Raw genomic sequence first — 17,016 nt, 5'->3', positions numbered from 1 at the left:
AATAAAGTACATACTAGTTCCTAAGTGAAGTCCTCACCCGACTACGGTAGGTCCCCTATTTTTGGACCTATAGACCTTTAAATTTCACTTTTCATGTTCTCGGCAGTCTATAACTCAGAAAAAAAAAAAAACACTTGTGCACCCAGGTTGATCTATACTTTTTGTTTTATCTTGGTGTCAGGAATCACCTCCCAAACGATGTCGATGCTGTTTTGAAACACCCTATATATATATATATATATATATATATGGTGGTAGGAAACTCCACCGACAAAATTCGGGAAGTGATTCCCGTCACCGAAACAAGAAAGAAAGTCCTTTTGCACTTTTCTCTACGACACACAGTTTCGGAGCTACATGATACCGAAAACGTGACAAAATACACTTTAGAGCACTATATCTTCTCTATTTCGAATGATAGAGGCAAGACGGCATGGTCACCTCAAAGGAACGAAACCTGCTCTATTCAAAGATGGGTATGTCGCAATCGTGAAATCAGTGCACAAGGGATTCCTCAAAGGAGCGTAGGGACTGCCGGATAAACTGTTAGGTAAAGATACGTCAAAATAGGCGTGAATGGATAGGTTTCTCACCTGGTAACCATAATTAGTTCTAACCATCTCGAGATCTCAAACAGAGACGAATTGATGGACGCGTCATATTAGATATGTGTGGTTGCATAACCACCAGGTACTGATGGTGACCAACAATGAAGTTGTGGATATGAAGTGTAGGTGAATACACTTCGGGAGGTGACTCCACAACTGGAAACAAGTCATGAACAGAAGTCGAAAGAGGCGGCAACCGCAGGTGTTCCAGCAGGAACCGAGCAAAAGATCGCCCACACACCGTGGGTAAAGTAGAATATCTCCCGAACGAATTGAGATAGTGACGTCGGTCCAGAAAATGAGAAAGAAAATCATAATCAAGGGAACTGATGGTGCAAACTGAATGGAGCAGATGGAACTGCGCAATGGGAGTCCATACAGGAAGAAGGGTATTCCGCAAAGCAGACATGGTAGGGGTAGTGAAAAGTGAAACAGACGTTACGTATGGCTTACGTACGAACTGTGGGGTGAGAGCTGGAAAAGTGGGGATTCCCCATTGCAGTGTCGGAGACCAATTCAAGGGAACACCGCCGGGCATGGGTGTTGGTGCAGCGGTTCCGCAACAAGCAGAGTACGCAGGCACTGCAGGGCCGAGAATCGCTGTAGGCTCTACCGAGTAGGCAACTGAGGCATGGAAGACATGGACAAAAGTAATCATGCGTACAGGCAAACATGGACTGTATATTCAAGGATGATACACTACAGCTCGTATTAGTGTCCGTGATGAATAAGTATCACAAAGAATGACACTAAAGGTTTCAGAAGTCTTACCTGTGGCAACACTAAAGAAGATGCTCAAAATGACGTCTACCACTCTGAACACAGGCATTCAGACGTCATCGCACAGACCGACGCACACGTCGAAACGTGTCTGGTTCTTCCCGCAAAGCGTCACAAGCGGCTCGGAGCGTTGTTCCAACGTTTGGATATCAGGTACCGGAGTAGCATAAACAACACTTTTGAGATGTCCCCATAAAAAGAAATCCAGAGGGTTTAAATCCAGCAACCGGGCAGGCCATGACAGGACCGACACGGTCGATCCACTTGCCTGGGAAAACAGTGTTCAAATAATCACGCACGGAGCGACAGAAATGCGCCGGGGCACCATCGTGCATATACCACATACGTTGTAAGACCAACGGCACATCCTCCAGAAGTGTAGGAAATATCTCGCGCAAGAAGTTCAAATAGATAGGCCCAGTGAATCGTTGTGGAAGAACAACTGGTCCAATGAGATGGTCACCCAGAATCCCTGCCCAAACGTTGATACGAAACTGGTGCTGGTGGCAGGCCTGTACCATTCCATGTGGATTATCCACAGATCACAGATGACTATTATGAAAAGTCTGGATACCATTCCTTCCAAATTGAGCTTCATCTGTGAACAAAATGGAGGAGAGAAAACCGACAGTTGTTGCCACCAAATGGAGAACCTGATTACAAAAGTCCAGCCCGGAAGGAAAATCCCCTGGCGATAGATCCTGTACCCGTTGCGAATGATAGGGGTAAAAATTGTTGGCATGAAAGATCGACAACACCTTCTCATTACTGACATTATGCTCACGGGCAAGCTCCCTGGAACTTACACTCGGGTCATCGAGCACATGTCGTAAAATAAGTTCTTCGGCATGCACAGTGCGTTCCTCACGTGGTCTTCCCGTGTCACACATGGCAGGGTGAAACGTTCTGGTCTCACACAAACGACGAAACAGCGTTGTGAATGTTGTATGATGCGGTTGGCGTCTATTTGGATATCGATTGTTGTATAATCGGGCTGCCTGCCTACCATTTCCATGTGCTTCTCCATACACAAAAATAATCTCGGCCTGTTCCTGATTGGTGTAATGAGCTATTGTCACAACACACTACACTATGAACGTGATTCACAACACACAACGTAGTAGTTGCCCATTTCAACTTGACGGATGACTTTGACAGACAAGGTAGGTCTGCTCAATGGTGATGTATTGTTTGTTGGTTGTGCACTCAGTGTTTCTTCAGTGCTAACTCCTTGTGCACCGGAATGACCTGGACTGGCAACTTGGGGGTCCTCTCGAGGCAAATAAACGAAGTACGTATGTAGTGTGGTTTAGCCGAATGGTAGCTATGGCTCTCTGTTTGTGACCGTGCAATGTTCCCGAAAATAGTCAATGTTTTGCTGTCAGCAGTGTTCGAATAAACGAGGGGGTGCAGGGGAAATCACCCTCACGTAAAAGCTTATTCCCGGCTTATATCATGAAAATAACATAGTATCCCTGGCAGGAATAATTAATACCACTGCATTGTTGGTTACCATCAGTACCTGGTGGTTATGGATCTTCACCACAGGGAAATGAAACTACCGCTAATTTTAAAGTTTTTTTTTCTTATATCTTGAAAACAAACAACATTATTGGAAAAACAAAAACATAGTGCACTAGATAATATTCTGCATGTGATACCGTTATCACAACTCACCCATCTTCTTTTGGTGTGCCACTATTTACAAAACTCGCAAAACATGCTAAATCTTTTGGCAGTTGCAAATGGAAAGCAGATAAATGAGTTGTGATGACGGTATCACATACAGAATCATAATATCTAGCGCACTATGTTTTTGCTTTCCCAATATTTGTATTTATTTTGAACATATTACAGAAAAAAAAAAAAAAAAAAAAAAATTAGCGAGAGTTTAATTTTTGTTGTGGTGAAGACCCTTATGCAACCACACACAGCGAATATGAAGTGTCCACCATTTCGTCTCTGTTTGAGATCTCGGCATGGTACAACTAATTATGGTTACCAGGCGGGAAACCTATCCATTCACACCTATTTTGACGTATCTTTACCTGACAGTTTATCCGGGAGTCCCTACGCTCCTTTGGGCAATCCCTTGTGCACTGATTTCACGATTACGACATACCCATCTTTGAATAGGGCAGGTTTCGTTCCTTTGAGGTGACCATGCCGCCTTGCCTCTATCTTTCGAAATAGAGGAGATATAGCGCTCTGAAGTGTATTTTGCCCCGTTTTCGGCATCATGTAGCTCCGAAACTGTGTGTCCTAGAGAAAAGTGCAAAAGGACTTTTTTTTCTTGTTTCGGTGTCGGGAATCACCTCCCGAATTTTGTCGGTGAAGTTTCCTACCACCCTGTATATATATATATATATAGTGTGTGTGTGTGTGTGTGTGCGTGTGTCTAAAGTGGTTTTCTTGAATTCAACTGTATCAATATACCACCTGCAAAAACTTGTGGGAAGATTTCCGGAAACGATCGTTAACTTACAAGCAATAAGCAAACAAGACATTCATCTTACCTTTTGTGTCCGACATTCCGGAAGATGGTTCAGGATGTCTACTCGTCTCTTGCGATATTTCGACAGCTTCTGCAGAAAATAACATATATAACTCTCATGCAATATCAATGATCAAAGTCGATCATATGCACTGGTATACATATAGTTTTTTTTTCTTTCTTTCGCATCGAAAGCATTTCATGAAAGAATTATGAAATTAAAAATTATACTTCACATATTAATGTTGAAAGATAATTTTTAATCGGTGAAATTTACGCACAATCTTAGATAACATACATTATAATAGGATATATATTATAATCCACTAATCTAGACAGAGCATTTTTAAAATTTATTTTTATATTATGCTACTTCTACTCCTGGGTCATACATTGTACTGCATTCGGGAAACCACTACGTGCACTTTTATTTATCTAAAACATCCCTAATGTGTTCCTTTATCCTTGTTTTGCATTTCCGAAATTTTCAGGACAGAAATATGTAAGAAGTAAGATGATAAAGGACGACCACATTCAAAATTGGACCACCCAAGGATTTAAGTGATTCTAAACATTTCATAAAGATGTAAAAGTCCAACATGTTGATAGCTGCAAATGGGAAATAGCTGTGTTAAAATTAGTAAATTACTGCGCAAATCCAAGCAATTTTCATAGTCTTTAATTTGTTTTTCGGTAATTTCCTTTCATTTAATTTCTCACCTACAGCAATGATACTCAACTTCTTTTTTCTCACGTACCGCTATCAACATTTTTCCATTTATGCGTGTGCTTCAAGTTTTGAACTATCTTTAATTTAAAATATGGATAACTATATCAAAAATAAATTATAGAGTTTATTATTTATTCATTAAATAATTCAGTTTTAATATAAATAGTAGGATCATGCTACAAATGTAATAAAACTATGTTACATTTCGGATGGAATAAATATAATATTACAGTATAATGTACTTTTTATATAATTTTACGTACCCCTAAGAAGTCATGGCGTACCCCAGGTTGAACACTACTGACCTATAGAAACTTTCTTTTTCTAATTTCTTTTTAATACTCTGACGATAAATTTCATCTGAAACTTCACTATATCACAATGTACTTTTCTGAGTTAAGTTAATACACTAAATTCTATTTCTTCTATGTTCGTATTATTTCTATTTTTTAATGCAGGATATATATATTATAAAGACAATATTTTTTTATTTCTACAGGCAAATCTTCTTTATTCCTGTTGAGTTGTTTAGTTATGTTACCTAATGTAGTTGTATGGCTTTGAATAAAATATTTGTAAACAAACTGATTGATCAAGACTTTTCGAATCCGACTATACAATAAATCACTAGTAAAACAGAGATTTTCGGAAACACCTGTTAACTTGAAATAAATAAATAAGTTATACATTTATCTTACCAGTTGTATCCACCATTCCAGATGAGGAGTCGGTATCTTTACTCCCTGTCTCTGGCATCCTTTCGGCAGTTCCTGCAAAAATAACATAGTATATATAAATTTCAGGTTGCAATATCAATGACCAAAGTAAGGCTCATACCGTTACGTATACTTTTTTTTCTATTTCTATTCTTTTAAAAGCCTATAGTAACAGAATAATGGCATTAAAATTACGGGTGACTTGTAACGTTGGAAAACTAAACATTTTTACCAGTGGAATGTAGGCACAGTCTTTGAAAACATATTGTGTTGACTTTTTAGCTATTAATCTTGATGTCACAATGCTAGTAGTTGGTCAAATTTCTCGTATTACGTCTCCCATCGAATGTCTTTTTTTTAGACAGTCCGACATTCTGTCAATTTCTTTATCACTTATATCGGTACCATTTCAAAGAGAAGATATATCAATAATTCCTTTAAAATCTTCCCAGAGTTCGTCAAACATTTTCTTTTATTTAAAAAAAAGAAAAAAAAGTGCTATCAGGTTAGTAGGAGCTCTTGGAATAAACGCAAACACAAAAGGTTGATTGCGTTAGCTTAGAAAGACTCGATAGCCTGCTTATCCAGTTATGAATGTATAAGAATTACTCGATAACTAGAGAAGAATAATCTGATACTTTTGTTTGACTACAGAAAAGTAATTGTTATTAAGAATATTATACTGTAATTATGTCCCCTGAAAATTTAATGTACTTTTTTTGGTGCGTTTTGACTAACACGTGTGTTTTCTGTGTGTATGGTCCAGGAGTAAATCAACATTGGGCGCTTGTCTCGGATAAAGAGCCGAATAAGAATCGGATTCCATTTTAAGCAGTAGGTTCCGGCTTATTTCAGGGACACTAAACTTCAGTTTCTTTCAATTTTTCAGTATACTGAAACATGGTATCGTATTCATTACTTTTCTTCATAAAGTTGGAATGATATTATAAGGTTTCAAATCGCACGAAGATAACAGGAACTCAGAAACTATACGAATCGATCCAATACAGAGTCCACAACAATAACCATCTAATAATTATGTTTAATGGAACTCATTTTTAGATTTGAGATTTGAAGTTTACTATAAAACCTACAAATGATGTCTGTTCTTGTCAGCTGATGTAGTATAGTAAGGAAAACGTTTATTTATTAAGTTTGGCGCTCATAGTTCGAATGGTACTATTTTCTTTTTCTTTTTAATATTTAAAATTCGATTTCATATTTTCGTTCCTGGACATTATAGTGCAGTTTCGACATTTTATTACACTTCTGGACATTAAAAACGCAATACCAAAGAGAAAATATAGCATCCCGAAATGTGGCAGGTAGCTTAAAGTTTAAGTGTAAAATGATTATATTTACTGTCTATGCACTGTGGACACTGTAAAAGCCTGATACAAAGTCAAAAGGTCAGACAGAGTAAGTGAGTTCATGATGAGTATAACAAACTTTTTTGAACACGACGAGGCATAGGGAGAATGACACCCTGAATATTCTTCTGGGATATGAAATATGAGAATTCATACATCTGCAACACATTTCCAGAACTCATCAGGTGTTGATGGGAGAGGTCTCTCAAGGCACAAGGCTTTGTGGAATCATAGTTATGTTCAATCGACAAGAGACTGAATGCGTCAACTAAGGAAATACTAAAACATTGTGTTAATCCAGGAAACATAGGATGTTGCGTACATGTGGTTGCGCGTTATCAAGTAGGTCTATACAAGACCTGTAAGACTATAACCGGGTCGAACACTTCATCGGTGTACCACTGACTGATTGAATACTCGCCAATGCGTATTAGAAGCGAACGGACACAGAATTCAGTGGCACCTCACACTGCCCAGTGCCAGATAGTGTGACGATGCAGAATGCAGACATGGCCCAGCCTGTTACCATGGTAGCGCCACACAAAGATATAGCCATCGTGATATGTCCGAGAAGACAACATCGTGCCATTCCGCTCTCCATGTGTGACATTCCAGGGACTACTGCCACCACACTGGTCTATCTGTACGAAGAGAGCGAAGGGCACCGTGTCAATATGTCCCGCCCGGCCAAACGATACGAGCTATGGCTCTCTCATCTCCCTCCGGTTAATGTTTCTATGAGCATGACCGGCGCATATGACGCGTCGCGGAGCTAAACTGCTAGTCTAAATTGCTCATTTTACTGTCTTTTCATTCTCTACCCATTCTGCAAATATTTAGTCCGATGCCGCCTCCTTGGTGTTGCATTTTCAATGTCCAGCAGTGTATTTAAATTTTAATTTCATTGATACTAACATAAAGGAATTCATACTCCATACGTAAGATCTTATACTTGTTTCTGAGGAAAACAATTGTCACATTTTCATTATACTTAATTTTAGTCCTTTGCCTCCTTCCATATTTTATTAATGGAAAGAAAAATTAGTGAAGATCTTATTCTTTTTTACAGTTCCATTTTTAAATCCAAACAAATCTGAAAGGTTAATCCTCCTTTCCTTTTTCTTTATCTGACCAGTAAGATAAAAGTAAATAAAGAAAGAGAGAAATTGTATGTAGAAAAACCTAACAACAAATGAGTATTAGTCGAGAGTGAAATCTACAGAACCAAGGAACACAAGTAAACGCTTTCAATCTGATGTCCTCCCATATGACAGTAGAAACTGTGTCTTCTCAGATACCGTGTCGTATAGTTAAACTTCTCTGTATTCGGGTTATCTTGTTACTACTATCCTAATAGCGTGCACTGTAATAGGTATTCAAGAGGACTGGGGCCGTGTTCTTCTCTCATTAACTGGCCGACCATGTATAGCAAAGGCCTGTTAGGCAAATTCTCGGATGGTGAGACTTTCGCCAGCTTTGCTGACGATTAAAGCCTCTGCTTTGTATCCTTCCTTTATTGCTGAGTGGCTATAAAGGGTGGCAGAAAGTCCACAAATGAACGCTTCCTAGAAAGCTGTCATTTTCACCTTCATCGTTCCACGGATCATGCTCTAATTATATAGTTATCAAATACAAGCCCCAGTGTAGCCAGCAATATATCGAGACATAACAGAAGTTAAATGCGTCATTCTGGAGGGAAGTGAAAGTATTTTTTTTTTTTTAATCGTGAGTATAATAAGAAGCACTTGAATATTTACTATGTTTTTGTTGATTTTATTTTTTTGAGGGGAGGGGATAGTTATGTATATATGCACTGGTTTGATGAAACAGTTGTTTGGATTTATATGTTTACTTGTGTATCTTTCAAATAGATCTGTGATCTTCTGAAACAAGTATATTTAACTCCTCAGTAGATCCACCGTACATGTGTACGACCAATGAAGTGTGTAAGAAAGACATCGTAAAATCTTGATCTTGTTATTTCTAACAACTTTTAGATGTAAAGCACTTTCCAATTTGTTGTCAAAAACTATTCTGCTAGGGCAATTTAAATACTTCCCTGAGGCATACAGATTTAAATACTAGGTAGAGAAGTTAAACAAGCGTTCTGGAAATTATTTTAATAAAGTGTTCGCAGATAATTTTAGATATGGAATTAGGCCTAAGTTAACATTTCGAAAAGGCCTATGCTATGCTGGCATAGATGAAGTGTCTATATTCTATATTGGAAGTTATTTTATTTAAAGGATGTTGTCTTACGCTTACAACAGAACTGATAATACGTAATTTTCAATCAGGAAGAAATAATCGATAGAGTTAATAAACGGAAAGGGAATAGAGTAAGCAAAAAAATTCACATAAATAATGACTGTTCACATAATGCCAGTAGTCTGCAATAAAAGTAAGGACCTTGTGTGGATATATATATATACATACAAGGTTAGTCGTCAAAATTATGTTAACACTGAAGGGACATACCATGTACGGGCAAAAATACTGTATTCTATTAAAATGTATTGTTTTGTAAGATGTATTTTTGACATGTCAGTGTGTTGCATTGTTTTGTTTTGTAACATCTTCAATCTCTTTCGTTTCAATTGGCACACAATGGCTGATCGATTAACACCGTAGAAAGCCTAATGGAAGTGTACGGTTTACCTATTCAGGTCCGTGAAAAGTTTACATAACAATTTGCACGTGGTTCACCAAGCCGTTTAACAGTGTACCCCATCTACAATAAATTTATGGCTACAGGATCGGTAGCAGACAACTATAGAGGCAAAGCAGGACGTCCAAGATCAGGACGATGTGAACAAAACATTAATGTTGTACAGCAAGCTGTCCTTCGAAATCAAGCGTTCGATGCAGTTTGGAAACAGGAATACCTATATATATATATATATATATATATATATATATATAAAAAAAAAAAAAAAAAAAAAAAAAAAAAAAAAAAAAACAGTGTGGCACATCTTCAAACTCGACCTTGGAATGAGACCGTACCACATCCAAGTTACTGAAGCTTGAACATTGGCGCAAAAACGTAAGCGGGTGGAATGTCTTCAGATTTTAGCTGAAATGACCAATATCCAGCAAGATGATGTGAATGTAATGGCATTCAGCGATGAAGCCATTTTAGACACAAGTGGGTTTGTGAACCGACATAACACGATTTTCCGGGCCACCGAAACCCCACGGGTCATTCGGGAACATGAACGTGACTCCCCCAAAATAAATGTTTGGTGCGCTGTGACCGCTGCTGGAGTCATTGGATCCTACTTCTTTGACATACAAACAGTAACCACAGACATGTACTTACGGATGTTAAAGCAGTACACCCTTGATGAACTACCACTAGAAATTCGCCGTGCAGGGTATTTCCAACAAGATGGCGTTCCACCACAGTGAGCCCAAACTGTTAGAGACTATCTCAATGATACGTTTTCAGTTCGACGGATTGGTCGTGATGGACCATTGTGCTGGCTTCCACAATCCCCTGACTTAACACCATGCGATTCGCAGGTATTTAGCACTTGGACTTTAGTATATCATATCAGACATTCTTTCGTGTATAGATGTATGTACAGTTTGAATACATTGTTTCCCATTCAATGTTAATATAATTTGGCTAATCCTATCCATCTATATATATATATATATATATATATATATATATATATATATATATATATATATATATATATTCTTTCTTGCTTTTTAATGAAGACACATAAACAGTTTCGCCTCTGAATTATGTTTGAGCTACGTAAAATCACGTATTACATGTTAAATCAACTAAACGGAGGGGGAAATATATCACCATCAATTGATGCGAGCTTACACATACGTTATTACTCTGTCACACGTGAACACCAGAAAAGTTAAAATGATTTGTGTAACTTTCATGAATAATCCGTGAAGTCTTTGATGACGTATTATTTTTATTATTCTAATTCTCACTTACTTTTTAAATTTTGATAAAGGGCTTCGACAAAGTTCCAAATATAAAGTTGATATTATAGGATTTGAAAGAAGTGGTAAGCAGGTATTTAGTAAGAGTCCATCCTAGTGTCTAAGTAATTTCGTGAATTATCATTGATAGATTCCATCATTTTCGAGTTAACACTAGAAGTTAATTTTTGAATTTCTGCTTTTTGTAGTTTCCGCAAATTATAACTGAAATAGTATGGTTTTCGATCCATGTTCGTGCGATGGTTTTTCCTTGTCCTGATATCAGGGATCGAAATCGGGTGTTCTCTAATACACCATTCATTAAAACCGTATATACTCGAATCAGGAAGGAATTCCAGCATGGGCACAAAATGAAAAATACTGAACGCTGTAGTTACAAACTAAAATGCACCGAAGGCGTAATATATAGACACTTAGCTTTCGAGAGACAGACTGGTCCTCAGAGGAGTGTAATAATAGGTAATAATAATAAAAATAAAAAAAGGACTATGCTAGAAAGATAAATTTGGTCGTACGTAACTGTTAGTCATATGAAACTAAGACTATCGCCTTACATCATCGTCTCCTTTCATGAATGGCGCATGAGGCGTATGTGTCAAAGAGAAAGCAACAAACTTCTGAAAACTTTTTATGATCGTCCGAGAACTATTATGGAAAAGAATTCTTGAGAACCGACCCAGCAGACAGCTTCCGTTTCCTCCTCGAGTGCAAGTAATGTTGCCAACTTATAGGTTAAGACAATTACAACTGTAGCTGCGTGACGAGCCTATTCCAACACCTACGTTTAGTGCCACGATTACATCAACTACTATCATAGAGCATTGTTCACATTTTGTTTTTGTTACTATTACAAAATAACTGTTTTGTATAAGATAGGCTTTTTGGTTCCCAGATGCCTTTTCCTGAAAGAGGTACCACACCTCACATATACTTCTCAGCTGTGAGGGAGGAAGTAATGTTTTCAGGTAAATTACACTGACCCTGTTTGTTTCTCCTTTCTTTATGCTTCACATCCAGCGCAATTTCAGCATTCGACGAACAATTAATGAAAAATTACCAGAATCAATTTGATCCTTACCAATGACAACGGTCACACGAAGGCCTGTAATTGGATGTACCCTTTCAAAACATTATTCCAAAGGAAATGCTTGTTACTACAAAGTGTATATTGAATAGTAATCAGTAAGCATGAGTTCCTGTTAGCCTAGAATTACCAAATAAACATTATCGAATGCAGGACATTCTTTCAGAAAGAGTCTAGGATTTCATAGAATAGCAGGACTTATTTTATCTCTAAATTTTGATATTGCTTTTTTTTCTACCTTATAATTGTTTTGACGACGTTGAAGCTGTCCTGTTAAAAAAAAAAAAAAAAAAAACTTTTTTGAATAGCTGTTCAGGCTTTCTTCAGTTCTAAAACAGGATAATGACAATAATAAGATTTTTTTAACTAATGTGGCTCACGACACGAGAAATTTCTCGTATTGTCTTGTCTTCGAGATAAGAAGTACATTTCACAATTCGAGACTATAAGAAACATGAGATAATTCTCGTCTCGCTTTTAAGAGACAAGAAGCTTCTCGGGATTTGTAGGAAAAACTAGTGCACTAAATATATTATAACACATGCGGAAGGCTTCTTATAACTTCTAGATAAAATTAAGAAAAAATGAAGGCATATATTTCATACATAAATTTACAAATCGAGACTAGCAAATTTCCGAAGCGAGACGAGAAAAGCCTTCCGAGAATCGAGACGAGACAACCTTTTTTCTCGTCTCGTGGGAAATATTAGTGATCGCGACTTGAGTATGCTATTCACGTCACATTGGTTTGTGTGTTCAGTTATGTCTCGTATTGCATATTAAAATGAAAACGAACATACGCTTTATTTTTTGAAGAGTAAGATATCCACACCAACTGAGCGCTTTATTATATGAAAACGAAAAGAACCTATTGATAACAAATATGGACTATGATTACGCGCTTTTCAAAAACGGTTGTATCATAAAGACACATGCACACACTTACCTGTACATTTAAAAATCGATGTTGAAATATGTAATAGATTTTTTCGTTATACACAGCTAACACAATTTAAAACCTGGTACAGCTTTATTTAAACAATCAAGCTCTCTTTTTATAGCAGAATGCTGATCATAGTTCCAGTACACGTGATATCAGGTTCAATACAGTGTGGAACACACACACCTCTGGAAAGAAGTGAGCAATAGTTCATGTAGTATTGTGATATTAGATTCTCTACTTTATATTTTCGGAGTTGATTGAACTAGTGATGATTTCAAGGCCCGAGGAGATTACTATTTCTCACGAAGCTATGAAATTTCCCTCGGTGAATATCTCCGACCGTGCTTAGCGACTGTTACTAATAGCAGTATTTTGTCAGTACTATTTTTATTCCTTCCCGAAGGAACGTGGTGTTATAATCCCTGAGCTAGTACTACTGATGAAAAGAGGGTGTCTGTGTACTCGCGCAAGCGTAGAGCGCTCGTCACGTGTTGGGCAAGCTGGATAAAGGATCTTAAGAAAGCTAGCGTACAATAACATAGAATACCTCTGATAGAACAAATAGTGAAATTTCCACAATGGCCAATAAAACTTGAACACAATATCAGCCTCAAAATACATTTACATTTTATGAAACCTTACCTTCTAAATCTATAACTGCAGGAGCATGATCATTATTCGCTCCTTGTGGCAACTTTTTGGCAGCATCTGTCGCAAGTATATACAATTATTCATTATATATATATATATATAAACTTACACTACGATCTTTCACGTTACATAATGACAAATTACAAGTAAATAATATTTTTCCCATTACTCAGAACAAAGGTTAAACCCAAGCTTTGTCCGCTGTGAAAACAAACAAACAGCTGACTGCATCAAAAATCAAGTCAAAGTCAGAAAAATATTGGGTCGATGCGTAAGTTCGTGCGGTTTTCTTTTGGGTTGGCAACAATGCGGCGTGAAGCGATTGTTTATCGTTATCCCATTGTTTTACTGTAGTTTGGAGTTTATGTGTCGTGAAACACAGATTTTCTTAATTGTGAAGTATTATTGTATATATATTTCAGACAAAATAATATGGAATGTCAAGTTGAGAAAAGTGACCATTTCCATCACATTTTACTCTTCGGGTTTAACCGAGGATCCAGTGAAGCAGAAGCTGCGAGAATAATTTGTGCAGTGTACGAGAATGAAGCAATTGCTGAAAGAACAGCACAGAAATGGGGCTTCCGCTTTCGAGCAGCACGGTTTGACTTGTCTGATGATCCACGTTCTGGAAGATCTTCAGATTTTGACGAAAATCCTTGAATGAGTTGCTTCATGAGAATCCTCGTCAAACAACGTGGGAAATGACGCAAGTTTTTGAATGTGATCAGCCAACTATTGTGCGCCATTTGCATTTGATGAGTAAGGTACAGAAATTGGGTACATGGGTACCACATATGTTAAGTGACAGTAACAAAAATAAACGAGTAAACATAAGAACCGCACGAACTTATGCATCGACCTAATATTACTGTAACCATCTTACAAAAGAAAGACACAATAAAAAAAATCCATCTAATTTGTATAAAGTGGAGAAATCCGTAATTCAAATTTATTAGATATACTGGCGTCAAGGGTTTGAAACTGTCTACAACGTTAACAGGTATTGTGAATATACAACGCAGTTGATACCTCTTTGTGTATATTAGCCCAGGAAAATTAGACCAAAAAGGGGGAAAACTTATTAAAAAAAAAAAAAAAAAAAATCCGAATAAGCTGCTAGCACATCCTGAAAAGTATCTTGATTTGAGCCATAGGATTTTGTCTCTTAGGCGAGAAAGGGGGGAAATTCTAGCTCTTTGCAATTATTTCGAAAATTATCAATTTTCCGAAGAAAATAGTTATGAGTAAAACTGTAGCTTATAAAATTTTACACAAAAAAAAATAAAGTTCTTACATTTTTTCTTAGAATCAATCGTTTCAAAGATACAGACTAAATTACATCTGACGAGAAATAGGGTAAGGTTTCTAACTTGAAACTATAAATTATCTGGAAAAATAAGCAACGGGCGGAAAAAATGTTCGAAATAAGAAGTTAATACTGTATTTTTGAGCGGAAATTCACCTGCTCTCGGCTCCCGTGGGAGTGAAATGGGGGCAACTTTGAACTTAAATGAGGACCCATTTTTTACTTCGGATTCGGATTCTACGAGGAAAATTAGATAAATTTTATTCGAAATATTTTTCTCAATTCGTGGTAGATGGCCCTATATACACAGCGAAAACTAGTTTCACTAAGGTTTCTTCAATTGGAATTTCCTAGCCCAGAAAAATTAGAAGGCCACAATTTCGAAAAATTTACCGTGTCAAAACTTAAAGAAGTGAATAGTTTAAATAATGATGAGGCAATGCCATAGTCGATTCCGGAGTCAGTTGATATGCACGCTCTTTCCTAACTTTGAGCTTAAATGTCACCTGAATCATCATCAATCACCTTGCAGATCACGAAAAGTATGAATTCGACAATAATGTCGGTTATTTTGGACATCTTATTTTTCACCCTTTCTCTTCCCTCGGTAGATGGGAGCTTAATTTGGACTTAAACGCCATTGGGAATGACATACTCACCTCAGTGACTCTGAAAAGTATGAATTCGGCACTAATATTGGTTGTTCTCTATTATTTTTACGTCTCACACTTCCCATTCCTCTCAGTGTTAGGGGTGTCTTATCTACACAGTATTTTTTTCCAGATTGTAAGACCTATGTGTATGTTTTTTTTTTTTTTTTTTTTTGGTAAAGAAAAGGACTTTAAGTACCGAGTTTCATCTTGGTAACATAAGGAGCTCGTGAGATATCTGTGTTTGGCATAAATTTTAAACCACCTCTTCCCCTCTGAACACCCCTCCTCCTTTGGAGTATCCACTAACAAAATCTATTACCTACGGTCTCTTCCAAACTTTGGTTCTTCGATGCACTTACATAGAAGTATGCCAAGGAATCGGTGTGGATTTGTATACCGGACAAACAAACCAATTTTTATACATAATATGAGCTACCTCTCCTCCTTGTGAGTTCACCTTCTCTCCCATTTAGGATGCGTATCTTAAATAGTCTACAGTATCTCCCAGACTATGATCTCTTTGATACAGTTACTTAGGATTATGTCAAGCAATGGGCGTGGATTTGTACACCGAACAAACAAGCAAACAAACATTCATTTTATATATAAAATTATGGCGGTGTGCGCTATTTCTGTTCAAACATAATTCAGTCTGTATCTTTGAAATTATTCATAATACGAAAAAAAAAAAAGTTTAGGGACTTTTTGTGCAGAATTTTACAAACTACATGTTTTCTCAAAAGTATTTTCCTCAAAAATTGATAATTTTCATGATAGTTGCCCCCCCCCCCCCTTTTCACTCCTGAAAACAAAAAACAGCTCAAATCAAGGGTACTTAAAGACATCCAAATAAAGGTCTCCACAAAAATTCAGCTTGTTCGGATTTATTTTTTCGCAGCTGAAGTCTAAATTTACTGACCTGTATGGGCTCTCACGTGAGATTATTTAAAGTGTCATCATCGTATTTGCACCGTGCAGGCACACCATACCATATGCACACGTTTACGTAAATTATATAAGTAAAAATTGGTTGTTTCCTAAACTTCTAAATGTACATAAACTGAATTATGACCTCCTATCTAACAACATGCAGGCACTTCCTTGGCTTTCCGTACCGTAGCGATCCTACGTTGTAGGGATGTAATAACATCCCACTAGTCTTCGGTGTCTAGTAATAGGAAAGTTTTCATAATGACGAATTGTGCACCCAGCCAGGGCTCAGTTGCGAATCTACGTAGTCAGTAGTACAAATTCCTGAGTCACCACAAAGGCCAGGAATTATCACTTGGACAAAGGTCAAAATGTGGGGTCCTAAAGAATTAGTTCCTTGACTGCACAAACGGCTGCCCTAATGGGGATCCATAGTAAAAATGTATCAAGGTATCAACTGGGAAAATTGATGAACCATCGGTAAAATTGCTATACTTCTAAAACCGTAAATATTTAGGTAGCGGGGCCTCAGTGGTACAGCGTTCACCTCTGGTGGATGGAGGTCCTCGGTTCGATCTCAGCTTGCGCCAAGTCAGCTTTGTGGTGCATAAACACCGTGTGCGTGGATTTTCTCGGGATTCTCCCGTTTCTTCCTACTTTCTTCATTCGACCATTTCATTCATTTCTCATTATCACTGTTTCCTTTAGCCTACCGGGCATAATCGTGGGACGTTAAAGATTTCATTTAATTTTCAATTATTTAGGTTTGTACTTTC

The 17,016-nt window shown here is 37.4% G+C and overlaps 1 protein-coding gene across 7 annotated transcripts in view; it reads right to left on the bottom strand.

Moving 5' to 3' along the window:
• Positions 1–17,016, bottom strand: part of LOC145686687 (uncharacterized) — a 313,040-nt gene that overhangs the window by 35,386 nt on the left and 260,638 nt on the right. For all 7 annotated transcript variants that reach the window (XM_081760226.1, XM_081760225.1, XM_081760228.1 and 4 more), the window contains 2 exons: positions 5,311–5,382; positions 3,905–3,973 (listed from right to left, as the gene is read on the bottom strand). In XM_081760226.1, the coding sequence (XP_081616352.1) occupies positions 3,905–3,973; positions 5,311–5,382 (141 nt within the window). The remainder of the gene's footprint in view (positions 1–3,904; positions 3,974–5,310; positions 5,383–17,016) is intronic.

The sequence above is a fragment of the Thermobia domestica genome, chromosome 5 (assembly GCF_964235325.1).
Source record: "Thermobia domestica chromosome 5, izTheDome1.hap1.1, whole genome shotgun sequence".
NCBI classification, from domain to species: Eukaryota; Metazoa; Arthropoda; class Insecta; order Zygentoma; family Lepismatidae; genus Thermobia; species Thermobia domestica.
Note: the sequence above shows the minus strand (reverse complement) of the source record. Positions and strands in the feature narration are given on the sequence as shown.